Source organism: Cyclopterus lumpus, chromosome 21, assembly GCF_009769545.1.
Source record: "Cyclopterus lumpus isolate fCycLum1 chromosome 21, fCycLum1.pri, whole genome shotgun sequence".
NCBI lineage: Eukaryota > Metazoa > Chordata > Actinopteri > Perciformes > Cyclopteridae > Cyclopterus > Cyclopterus lumpus.
The window spans coordinates 7945985-7958871 of record NC_046986.1 but is presented as its reverse complement, the minus strand read 5'-3'; the positions used below and the strand labels follow the sequence as shown (position 1 = coordinate 7958871).

General features: G+C 44.2%; 1 protein-coding gene across 12 annotated transcripts in view; it reads left to right on the top strand.

Annotated features, from left to right (window-relative positions):
• pou2f1b (POU class 2 homeobox 1b) overlaps positions 1 to 12887 on the top strand; it is a 14741-nt gene continuing 1854 nt past the window's right edge. For 2 of the 12 annotated variants that reach the window (XM_034562099.1, XM_034562097.1), the window contains exons 1-14: positions 4 to 118; positions 6844 to 6909; positions 7535 to 7617; positions 8016 to 8114; positions 8372 to 8467; positions 9475 to 9654; positions 10685 to 10805; positions 10895 to 10983; positions 11186 to 11359; positions 11604 to 11745; positions 11901 to 12055; positions 12198 to 12386; positions 12638 to 12752; positions 12867 to 12887. The exon at positions 12867 to 12887 is cut by the window's right edge and continues 283 nt beyond it. In XM_034562099.1, the coding sequence (XP_034417990.1) occupies positions 73 to 118; positions 6844 to 6909; positions 7535 to 7617; positions 8016 to 8114; positions 8372 to 8467; positions 9475 to 9654; positions 10685 to 10805; positions 10895 to 10983; positions 11186 to 11359; positions 11604 to 11745; positions 11901 to 12055; positions 12198 to 12386; positions 12638 to 12752; positions 12867 to 12887 (1576 nt within the window). In that variant the 5' untranslated portion in view covers positions 4 to 72. Of the gene's footprint in view, positions 119 to 6843; positions 6910 to 7534; positions 7618 to 8015; positions 8115 to 8371; positions 8468 to 9474; positions 9655 to 10684; positions 10806 to 10894; positions 10984 to 11185; positions 11360 to 11603; positions 11746 to 11900; positions 12056 to 12197; positions 12387 to 12637; positions 12753 to 12866 lie in introns of all 12 variants that reach the window. The other 10 variants (XM_034562110.1, XM_034562105.1, XM_034562109.1 and 7 more) reach the window with 8 other exon arrangements.

Here is a 12887-nt window from a genome sequence, read left to right as displayed (position 1 = left end):
CGAGTGTGCGCGTGTGTCTGTGTGTGTGGCACTGGTAGGCTCAGGGCTGGGATTTTGGGTTAAATATTCAAAATGGCGGACGGAGGAGCAGCGAGTCAAGATGAGAGTTCAGGACCAGGTAATGATTACAGCATTTTACATATTCATACTCGTATTCAAACTGTCTTACTCGCGATGTGCGATAAACGGGAGCGCGGAAGAAACGCGGAGGAGTCTCCCGAGGAGGACGACGTTCAGTTCACACTCGGCTGTAATGTGACAGAGGAGGAAAGCAGCTATTGCAGTGCGATGGCAAATTACATGGAAACATGCCTCTCTCTCCCCCCCACCCCCCCCTTTTGTGTGATTAGACGGCCGTACGCCGCTACATATTCATACCTCTGTCGACAAATACAATTTAGCATATTTTATTAGTAATCGCCGACGTGCCTCCGGTTTTATATGTGATGTGTATTTAGACATTCCGCCAACGCAATCTAGATTGAAATGAGCAGCTAGCGGGCTACGGTTAGCATCGCTGCTAGCGCTGCGCTTTGTGTTGCTGCTGCGCGAGCGAGAGAGAGAGAGGGCGAGAGAGGGAGGTTTGCATATTCATGTCGGGGAGCCGGGCGGCGGCGGCTGTTGGTGTACAACTCATGTACGAACGTTTTAAAAACGGGGAGAGCAGTGTTACATACACGGTTGTCGCGCTCGAGCTGCTTTTCCAACGGCAGAGCCGTCTCCTCTCTCTCCGCCTTTTGTGCTCCGCGGAGCCTTCGGCAGCCTGTTGTGTTATTCATGCGGGCCCGACGGAGCGGAGCGGAGCGGAGCGCAGCGCAGCGCAGCCCCGAGGAGCCGGGGGGGCTCCGCCTGTGGCCGCGCGATAACCGTCTGTCAACACCGGGCTAGGATGTTTATCTCTTGGACGGAGGGGGTAAAAAAAACACGTGCTCTCGTAGCTCGTGCGTTGTCCCACGATAACTTTTACCCTCGTTTCGATTGAGCTGAGATTACCGACATGATTGTGTCGGGGTTTATAAACACGGTAACGGGGTTGGGGGGTGTCGTGCTCGACGTGGGTCTCCCGTCGCTCGGTGGTGCAGTCTGGTTGAAAGTCGGGCACTTTTTTTTCCCCCCGTCGGGCGGGTGCGGATAGCGAGCCGTTCAAACCTTCTTATTAATAATATTTAATTTATTCGTACAACTTTTTTTATTTTTATTTGATTGAGCCGTTTTTAAAACTTTTAAAAATATTTTTTACAAAAAAAGTTTACAAAGGCCTTCGTTGTTGTGAGTTTTGATCCGAGTCTGAATACAAAGCTCGTACCTGTGAATCTCCCCCCCCCACCCCCCAGGGCCCAGGGAGGGGGAGTGAGGCCCACTTCCGGAAAGCCACAATAATAACAGGCAGGCAATTCTCACTCTTCACTCCCGGCCGGGCAAGACGCAGCTTGATGGCACTTCTTTTCTTTACTCTGCCTCGTTCAACACGCCATTTTTAGTTTAATCTTAAAAAGAGCCAGTGTGTTGGAGTGACTCCACACAGAGGATGACTGTGTTATCTTCTGTCTTATAAGGATCTTTATGTTTTTACTTCACAGTTCTAGTTGCAAGTAAATAGATGGTTATGATTGGCTCGGACTATTTGTCTTTTGTACTTTGTTGTTGTTGCAGTAGCGAAGCTTATGCTGCTGTGGCATACCTGTCTTTGCATGTCAACGCAGCACATTGAATTGAACTTCAGTTTCCACTGTTTCTTTGCTTGTTTTTGTTTTTTGACAATAAAATCCAGCTTGATGTCTTGGGCCTCGCTGTTGATTTTAAATTGTATTCCTTGTGATACAAACACTATATTCACACACCTCCCCGCGTTGTTCTGAGAATCACAGGGTGACTTTTCCCACAGTAACGATCATATCGCATTACCTGCAATTATATGTTTACCAGAGAGACATGATACTGAATGATTTCCCGTATATCTTAAGCCAAGCCAAGAAGAGGAGTTTATTAGCATATTGTGGAATACAGTAGATCCGCTGTCTGGAAATAGGCTCACTTACTTTAAAAAATATATAATTAACGTATTAAACTGGGCTTCTTAAAGAACAGACAAGAAATAATTTGCTCATCCTCACACTTAGGGTACTTTTCTCATTTAATCAGTTTTTCAGTTCCACTCTCATTCCAGCCTTGTAGTCCCATCATGAATATTCATTAATGTAAACACAGTTGTTATGAATAATGCATCACTCGCAGTAATAAATTCAGGACATGCCATCTCAAAGTACTGAGAAGGCCTCCATGAAGCTTTTTCACTGTGGAGGGAGGTATCATAACTAATAAGAGCTGTGTGGTGTGCTCAAAACAGATAATTACTTGTTTCTGGTGATCTGTGGTCCAAAATGACCTTTTCGGACTATATTAACGTAAAGCAGACATTTGGCTGCAGATTGTCACATTATCTCTAAAAAAAACAGGTTTATTTACATACTACCATACTTAATTGTTGGGTTACATCGGGCTATATATGTCACGCATTTGGAAGAGGCACAAATATGGAGCCCTTTTTTTAAAAGTGGAAATAGCTATAGGTCCAACAAGTGAGGACACACGGTGAGATAATCCACATAATGGGAGGCCTTCACGAAAAGTAGACCCAGAGGGCTTTAGGATTGGTCGTTGCCATTTGGCATGTTGTCCCCGATGACTCTTTTGTGTCTGCCACCAGTAAGATCACTAATTAACATTTGCCAGAATTTCATGAAAAGTCTTTTGTCACAAAAACTTTGAAACGCTCTTCTTTCTCAATTCAGTTTAATGAAAATGTTGTTTTGCAGTTGCAATTATGTGCCCTCTTTATAAATGAGGCAAAAGTGGGAGAGTTTTGCAGCGAGCAGCCAGGGGTATGCAGCAAAATCTGAAACAAATTTACAAGAAAGTGAACCGCACAATACTTAAATAACCAGCAGTTATTGCTAGTATCGGCTACCTACATGGGGAATTTAAATGTGATTTTAGACTGCCTACACCACCAAACAGTAGCAGTGAATCATGGCTAACCTCCGCACAGGCTGTTATAAAGTAGTTGAATATTCCTACTCTCCAATCCCTAGAAACTTCACTTTAATTTAGTTAGATTGAATTTTCTAGCTGGCCTATAGACGTTTGGCTAATGACCACCCAAGAGATCCCACTGTAGCTTACAGTGGTGTGAGCCGCATTGGCCCTCATCAAATTACACTGCACTGTGTTTGGTTCCTCCTTGGCCTCGGTCCAGTGTTGCTGTTTGTACTATCTGTTGTCAGTTTGTGTTGGTTTAATATGAATATTAAAAGCAATTTGAAAATACTTTGAGCATCCATGTTGATTCTGCTTTAACCGGGAAGCTTACGTTTGTTTTGTTATAATTCCTCTCAAATTGAAAGATTATCTCGTGATCATACATCCCATCCCGACTGTCCAAAAATTGCCTCGCGCTCAGACCGGAAAAGTGGTCTTGATGCATTCTGTGTTTTTAGGATGAAGAATATAGGTAGTAGGGCAGACTGTGTGGACGTACTAATTAAGTTTAGCTCCGTCTCATGTTGAATCTCTCCACTTTCGCTAACAGCTCTGCAGTGTTCAGCCAGCCTCTCCCATATTACAGCGCTAATGAGATATCTATTTAAAATTCTATTTGCAGGATATTTGTGTAAAGCGTTGTTCCACAGCGGGGTTTTAGCAAACCGATCAACCAAGTAACTCTGCGTGTTTTTGAAGTGCACTGCTGATGACTGCCTTTGCATTCACTTCTCCTTTTTGTTTATTCATTTGTTTGCATGATGTAATTGTTGAAAGAGGTCTGAAAGATGGACCCACTTCCAGATTCTTTACACCATCTGTATGGATCTTAAAGTGGCCATCTTGTTTAGCAGTAGTCTGGACTTTAACCAAGCATGGTGTTGTTTGAGGAGATCAACGGTGAGAGTCTTAGTAATGTAGTGTTTGTTTATTGTTAGGACCGTACAGGTATACATAACATATTTAAAACATTTGAAGATTAGGCGGCTTTACTTTGAAATAATAGACAAAACAAGGCATTGGTGACCCCTTTTTTTGTATTACATAGCCTTAACACAGAGTGTGTGTATATGTATGTGTGTGTGTGTGTGTATGTATATATATATATATATATATATATATATATATATATATATATATATATATATATATATATATATATATAAAATAATAAATTGGTAGTTATAGACACATAAATAGGATTACAAATAGGTGTTGGGCTGATCTTTAGTATGTTTATTTTAGTAATAATCAATGAACTACTAGCTATAATAACCCAGTGCACATTTGTAACACTTTAGCATGGCTAATTTTTGTCAGAGTTTGTCAAACTGAGGTAGCATGCAAGCAGAAACTAGAAATAAACATCTGAAAGTAACGAGAAAATGGTTGAAACATCTATTTCCTGCCTCACCAAGTGTTAGTCAAACACACTGAAAGAAGAAAAAGGACTAATCTAATCCACAATCCACATCTGTTGCGAAAACTATGTCACAGCATCCGCTTTTATTTAATCGATAGAATATCTGAAATGATTCACGAAGTGGATGATAAACAGAAAAGGAATCGACAACTACTACGATTAAAAAATATCCGTTGGTTCTAGTCTTTCTATGTTCTGCTTTTCAGTGACATTTATCATAATAAACCCACTTGCTCTGCGGTTTGGACCGTTTGTCGGACAAAGTCCTATTTATTGCCGTTGGTTAACATCCTGTTTATAATGAGTTAAAATGAAGCAACATGAGCAGTGTTGATCATGGGGCATTTGAACCACCACTGGTTCCAGGTCAGTCGTGGTGCTTCATATGAGCTGTTTACAAACAGCTGCCTGCATCGCTTAGTGACTGAAGGCTTGCCCTCATGCTCTCACTATGCTGATAACGGTCTGTTTGTTTTTCAGTACGTTTGTGTTGACTCTACCGTGCCCTCTTGGCACTGTTTGAGCCTTTCAGCTCAGTATGTAAAATGCCTTTCGTCGGGCAGGATGAAGTGAAGAAGTTGATTAGAGTTTTATGCCGGAGCGGTTTTGTTTGGTAAGCTCCTTCCCCCCGTCGACCACAATACGGCCATGCATTACTTTCCATTCATTCTGATTCACTGGACACCGGTGCAGCGCCATAGTGGGGCTGTCCCCCCTCCCCTCCATGCATGCTGGAAATGAATTTTAAAAGGGCTCCAAAATGAAATACTAATGGAATGTAAAGCTAATCTAAATATGCTAATCCCCAAACACTTCATAAACATAGACAGCAACAGCCGCCACCCACTCTCTGTAGTCGCTCGCTGAGGAATGCGTTAGCCACAGGGGGTCTAGCAGTAATGACAGGCTTGTGGTGGATTAATGTGGAGTTATTTATTTCCGATTGAGCGAGTCCCCCTCCCACCCATACCCCAGAAACCCCCCCTCTTTTTTTTTTTTTTGTGGTCTCCATGACTCCTGGAGATACGTTGAACGAGTAGTCTGAGACGTGCTATTAATGCAGTGCGCCTTGCTAACATGTCCAGGCCACCGCCGACAGGCCTCACATTGCATTCTGGGATATCTTCCGCCCTTTACCTGCTCTTAGCTAATTACTTTTTTAGCCGTGCACTCGCACAATAATTGGTCTTGTGCTGCTGCCTCTCCGCTCCCCGTGCTGCGCCAAGTGCTAGTTTGAGCACTTTTTCTCCCTCCGTCTCGTCCTTATTCCCCTGTTTTTTTTATCGTCCTCCAAAAGCCATCCAATTAATATGCTAATGAGCTGATAAATATTTATAGGGGTTTCAATTATGCAGAAAGCTTTCAGAGCCCGGTGTGAAATGCGTCGCTCGCAGGACTTCAAAGCCTTGCATTGCTAACGAGGTAGAGCCAGATTTGCATACGGCTTTAATCAGCTGAATACTGATTATGCTTCATTATAGAGTTGGAGATGGGGGTGTGGGGGGGGGGGGGGGAGTTGGAGGAGACCGCCAGCTGCACTTGTCGTTTGTTTCATTCCAGAAAGAGGGGATGAACTTTTTCAGAAGTACAGACAATCTTGGCACAAGAGAAAGAGAGAGAGCGAGAGTGAGTGAGTGAGTGCAAAGTAGGCACTGTAAAAGGGTGAGGGGCACCAGAGCTAAAAGGAAAGAAAAGAGTGCACGGAGAGAGAGAGAGAGAGAGAGAGGGGAAGAAGGAGAGCTGTTTGCCTAAACCCTGTTGGCTTTCCCAGTGTTGTTCAGTGAACCGTGGGGTGGACAGTGCCACTGTGTCTGTGTGTAGTTCTGGTTGTATTGAACTCTGCTCGCCGCTGACCAGTGGAGAGTGAAGAGAGCGAGAGAGAAGGAGGGAGGGAGAGAGAGAGAGAGGGAGGAGGAGGAGGAGGAACAGAGTGCCGGACGCCCTGCCGGTGGGTTTGCCCGGTAGATGCAGTTTTCCATGATAGTTTCTGCAGCCATGCTGGAAAACACAGTTGGAGCAAGGGCGGGTGAGTTTATCAATGAGGCTGTGATGGCGCTCAGCTGGGTTTTTTGTTGCTGCGGTAACCGTCGGTCCGGCACCCTTTCGCGTCAAACGTTGCGGTTTGTTGTTTTTAATGTGACAGTTGTTACGTCACCCCCATGCGGTGAGTTTGTGTCGGCGATGTTTCTCATTAATGTCTGCCACATTGAATGGCGGCGGGTGTGACGGAAATGTAACTGCAGAATAGGAATGTCGTGCAATTATGGGATATACTCCTCACGGGAGTGCCCCCCTCATGTCATCGAGACAGGACTGTTATGTTTCTACCCGGCAGTGGGTGTGAGTCTGTCTCACTGTCTGTCTCTGTCTGGCTTTTCCAGATGCTAAAGTGAATAATCAGTCAGAAACTACTAAATGTGCAATGGAAAGTGGTGACGGGAACACCGGTGAGTGACCTCCAGCTTTTTGTTTTTTTGCTTCTCCCTTAACGGGACAGAAATCAGGCTGTTCAGAGTTTTACTGCCTCATTCAACAGGTTTCAAATTCACAGCCAAAATGAAAATGACTCACTACTGTGTCCCCCCTCTGTGTTATTGACGACATTGCAGCTTTCTAAAAGTCCTTGTCTTTGTCAAATGAAGAGTTGACCTCAAGGAGCAGTTTCCCCTCACTTGTGTTTTTTTTTTTAAATAACCCCTTCTGCATCTTTATATTCCAACTGTGTAATGCTCAATTAAGTCAATATTAATGCTTGCAGTTTTAAGTGTCAATATCTTAACTCTGTGATGATTCACCAACCAAATTCATGCAGCTGTGTAACGAGTTTTGATCTCCATCACAGCTGCTCTCACTTCAAAAAAACTCAAAAACTGTTTTCCTTCCACCTGACAGCAGTCTGTTCTCCTTGAGCATGCTTCCACAGGCTCATTGGGGGCTTCTAGTATTTCGTTCCTCATTTTTTTGTGTTTTTAAAATAACAATGTAAATTATGTTGCCAATTAGACCACAATGAGAAACATCTCCTCTGTTCCCCTTGACTGCACGTTTCATTAACTGTGTTTCTATCCTCAGGAATCCAAATCAATGGGTTTGACTTTCAGAGGCAGACGATGCCGGCAATCACTAATGCACACGCACAAGCCCTCCTCCAACAGGTAACACACATGACGCACACCATCACACACTTTACCATCAGTGACTTGTTTTAGTGGAAGGAGCCTTGGCAGATACAGTTTTGGTGTAATGACACGTCTTAATTGTAGTTTTTACAATGAAATTGGGTCTGAAGTTTGAACAGAGGTACGCTCATCTGCACTCGCATATGCACAAGCAGAAAGAGTTCATTTAAATGAGCCAGGCTCTCCTTGTGTCGCCTGGCAACACGGCAGATTAATCAACCCTGTATGCTAATTAGCTGCTCTGCGGTTGCTCGGAAACAGATGGCAGCAAATATGCAAATCTATGCAGAATTTACATGCACTGCATAACAGTTATTTTAATTAGCATCTCAACCCTTCCCCTCCCTTCCCACTCACTTTCCCTGTCTCTGAAGGCTGCAGCACATTTAAATCCCCCCTTTCTCACTTCCTTTTTAATTCAAATTCCTCTCCCTGCTCAAAGACTAAAGGCTCATTCTCAGAAAGCCACTCAGGTAGCACAGAGATTTCATGTTTCATTGTGTTTTTAGCGGTGTGCTTATTTTTTTAATTTAGATTTCTCCTTTCTGTCTGAATTAAGCATCCTTTCAAATTGCTTTCAGTTTAAAAAAATAAATAATTCGATCTTGTTGTTTTTATGATTAAAACCTAAGGGTTATTTGACCAGGCCTGCCTCATGCTGTCAACAATTGTCAGTTACGCCTGTAGGAAGATCTCTGCTAAGCCTCCCTCTTTGCTTCACCTCCACTAGTCTAAGTCGGAAGACTCGAGCGCTCTTCCGACCTCCGTCCAGCAGAGCGTATTGCCTCAAACCCAGCTAATGTTGTCCGGGGGACAGATTGCAGGAGTAAGTGGCCTGTTGCCTCATTGCTTTTGAGTTAAAAGTCAGTCGTGGCCAATGCATCTGGGGGTGACACTTCAACACGTGGGTGTGATGAAATGACCGCTTGCCCCTGATTCTGTGGCTTCTGTGTCTGCCTGTGTCCATCCCAGTGACTTGTCAGGCTGTGTCCAAAAATAATTTCCGTCACAGAAAATGGAGGGACGGATGTTGGACATAGCCTCGATGCGTCTGTGTACACTCGTGGTCAGGCCAACTGCATAGCACATCCCATACCCATCCATGTTCTCCCGGGGGGGGGGGCATCGCTGTAGTTGAGACGGCCGGCCGCTGTCATGTATGCTATGCTGGCGTGAATGTGTACCATGCATGTGGATCTGAGTTTGAAGCGGACATCGACATGCTCTTTTTGCACTTTGCTCAGCTGCATGAGTCTTCTCTCCATTTGTTGATCACAATAACGACGAGTTTTAGTACAACTTTGATACCTTTTTGTTTTTAATGAAAAGTAAAATGCAATGAAAAGTGTAGATAAACAGTCAGAACGTTGACCTCCAATAGCATGATGGCGAATTTACTTCCTTGTATTTCTGTAAATGTGTGTGTGTGTGTGCACCAGGCTGCTGACTAGACAGTAAACTGGAGCAGCCATTTAAACAACAGTTGGCAACAGCATCCAACAACACAATCTATTTTATTTTTATTGCACTTAAATGGGGGTAGATTCCTTGCCATCATGTCAAGACCAGTGTGTAAACGTGTGACGACTCTTTTATAAGTTAAATATTACACCTTTCATGGGTATCAAAGCCAAAACTCAAGTATTGTGACAAAACTAACTCATCCAATCTCTTGATACAACATAGAACTGATTTCTTTAAACGCTACTTTAAATGCTCTTATCCTTCTTTGTCCCCTCTACCTTCCTGACCTCCTATCATGTCCTGTGTCTCTCTGTCCGCCTGCCCTCCTTCCTCTATGTCTCCGTCTCCGTCTCCGTCTTGGCTCCTCAGTTGACCCTGACCCCAGCGCAGCAGCAGATGTTGATCCAGCAGGCCCAAGCTCAGCTCCTGGCTGCAGCCGTGCAGCATTCAGCCAGCCAGCAGAACAGCACCACCGGGGCCAGCATCTCGGCCTCCGCAGCCGCACCCATGAGCCAGCTGCCCATGTCACAGCCCATCCAGATCGCCTCTGTAAGATCCGCTCGCCCGCGTTTCCTGTTTCTGCAAATCCCTTCGTGCATATTTTACATATTAAAACTCACAGGCCCCGAAAGGTTTTGAATGAAGCCGACTGTCTAATTTAGATAGTTGCATTCTGTTTTAGTCAAATAATTTTTTTTTTTACCGTTCCGCCTCGTTTCCACGTAGCTCTGTGTACACACGCCGGTCCCCCGGAAGTCCCTTCATCTTTCTGGGCTGTCCTTTCCCGATTTTATGTTTGCAAAACTCCTCCTTCTGTTTTGTTTTTCTTTGAAAACGTTAACATTTGTGGCAGATTTCGGACGGGGACCGCATGCCATGTGTGCCACAGAAAGTTGGCATACGTTAATAAGAATAATCTAATTAGAATTCAAATGGCTCTATTTCCACATAAAATAATTGACAGCATATTTAGCTAACGTTGGTAGCATCCAAGCTGTGTAACACTATGTTTTATATACGCGATTACGGACACAAGACAAAACTGGCAACAAGCAATAAAAGACTTACAGTAGACGGGATTTCTTTAACTTTATGAATGTTTTTTTTACGTTGATGTTTTGTTATTACCTGAATCAGCTGCTGGCTGTCCTTCTGGAAACATTTCACCTAACTGAAATGTGGATTATATGGACATGATATTAAAATATAAATAACTGGTTTCAGACGAGACAAACTATTACAGAAAACAGTGCTGACTATCTGGTAATGCCTCTGGCCAGGATAATTGCTTTATGTGTATGACAGAGGATTGTTTTTCTTCTCCACATAAATATATAGAGCAGCATTGAACTGAACAATATTACCTAAAATAACTAATTACAAATTCAACACTGGTCCGTATATATTATTTATTCCACTAATTGACATACCCTGCTTATTAGAATAAAATGATAAGAATCACAATATTGTGATTGATGTTAAAAAAAACTCTCTTGTGACGTATTCTCCAATTGTAATGGTGTAATGAGCCACAGCTGTGTTATAAACGGCAAATTTTTTTATTTTATTTTTCTTGCAGCAGCTACAGCCGCAGAATCTGAGTCTGCCTCAGTTTGTTCTGCTGCAGCCCGGTCACCCGATCGCCACACTACAGCAGCCTACTCAGTTCATCATCTCACAGCCAACGCAGGCCCAGCAGGGTGAGTTACACACTTTGCGTGCAGAATTAAGATGAGAGACATATTTCATCGTTGTTTCACCCTTAACGACCACGTCTTTCACTCTCTAGGCATATTGCAAGCCCAGGGTCTTCTGAATCTACCTCAAAGCCAAGCTAACCTCCTGCCGACTCAACAAAGCATCACCCTCGCAACTCAGGTCGGTAAAGCCAAGTCTGAAAAAATGTGTTCCGGTTGCTTACACTTTGACCAACTGTATGGTGTTTGCATCAAATCGCATCTCAAAGCCAACGTTTATATGTTTGCTCGGTGCATTTTCTTTTTTACCGCTGGTGTTTTTCTCCATTTTTCAGACTCTTCTTAACCCCAATAACAATTTACATTCTGTATTTTTGCCGCAGCCTGCCACTCCAACCCGCACAACAGCAGCCACACCCATTCAGTCCCTGCCCCACAGTCAGACACCACCCAAACGGTTAGACACCCCCACCATGGAGGAGCCCAGCGATCTAGAGGAACTGGAACAGTTTGCCAAGACCTTCAAACAGAGGCGCATCAAACTGGGCTTCACACAGGTGTGTGCGTGTGCGTGTGCGTGTGTGTGTCACTCAATAGATTGATTGATCCTCACAGTCTCCATAATTTGTAATTAGCATTTCAAAGTATATATTTTTTTTCACACTCAAATGTTCATAGTGTACAGAGCAACTATGTACTCCGATTCTAGGTAAGTCTTTGCTAAAAAAAAAAAAAAAAAAAAAAAAAGTGTTCATTTTTTCACGTTTCTTTGTCTCGCTCTGTTTCCCTCCTTCTCTCCAGGGGGACGTCGGCCTGGCCATGGGGAAGCTGTATGGAAACGACTTCAGCCAAACTACCATCTCTCGCTTTGAGGCCTTGAATCTGAGCTTTAAGAACATGTGCAAACTCAAGCCATTACTCGAGAAGTGGCTCAACGATGCAGGTTTGTCCCTGAACCCGCCTCGAACGAAGGCCAGAATGCTTTGATTGCTTGCATGGGGGATTCTGTAAGCTCTAATGGGCAAAGAGCAGCACGGGCTGTGCTATCTTTACAGTGCCCCGCCTTTACCTCTCCTCCCTTCCTTTGTGTCGGTGCTGTTTGTGCAGAGAGCCTGACGTCTGACCAGTCCCTGTCCAGCCCCAGTGCCCTGGGCTCCCCCGGCATGGGCATAGAGGGGATCAACCGCAGACGGAAGAAGAGGACCAGTATTGAGACCAACATCCGAGTGGCCTTAGAAAAGAGCTTTATGGAGGTTCGAAACTTATTTTCCTATTGATCTAAGAAGGGAAATTTGGTTTCAGCTTACCATTCAGTGTTAAATGAGTTAACGATGTGCAGACAATAAGCTCCCCAGTGCTCACAGGGAATCTCTGGCTTTTTTTGCCCTCTTGAAGCAGAACCAAAAACCTACCTCTGAAGAGATCACCATGATCGCTGACCAGCTCAACATGGAGAAGGAGGTGATTCGGGTCTGGTTCTGCAATCGCCGGCAGAAAGAGAAGAGGATTAACCCCCCCAGCAGCTGCATCAGCGGAGTAGGCAGCACCCCCATCAAAACCCTCTTCACCCCCAGTAGCCCGTTGGTAAGCGTGGACACAGTCTCACTTAAGTTTCCTCCAGGACTGTTTTCTAGATTGTTTGAGTGTCTGTTTCAGGATCGATTGGAGGATCTGTTCCACTTTTCTTTTTTAAGGTTTATCGTGACGTGTGGATTTAGTTGATTGTTCTCTAAAATTGGCCTCAATGCCAAAAAGATTCATTATGTTTGTTTGTAGCTTGTTGTCACTCTTAACACAACAGCTCATTCAGTCCTCCCTCTCATTCGGTTGCCCAGGTGGCCAGCACAGCAAGCCTTGTGAGCAGTCCAACTATTAACACATCCACCACTCTGACTGTAAACCCAGTGATGCCTCTCACCAGCACCAGCGTCTCCAATCTGTCTTTCACAGGTGTGTACAGATGTGCTTGACATGTGTAATAAAATGAATACAAACGTGTGTCTAATCACACAGCATCATAGTAATGAACGTTAACCTGTGTTTTCTCCCCACGCTCCCTCAAAGGCACGACAGTTGGAGGCACAA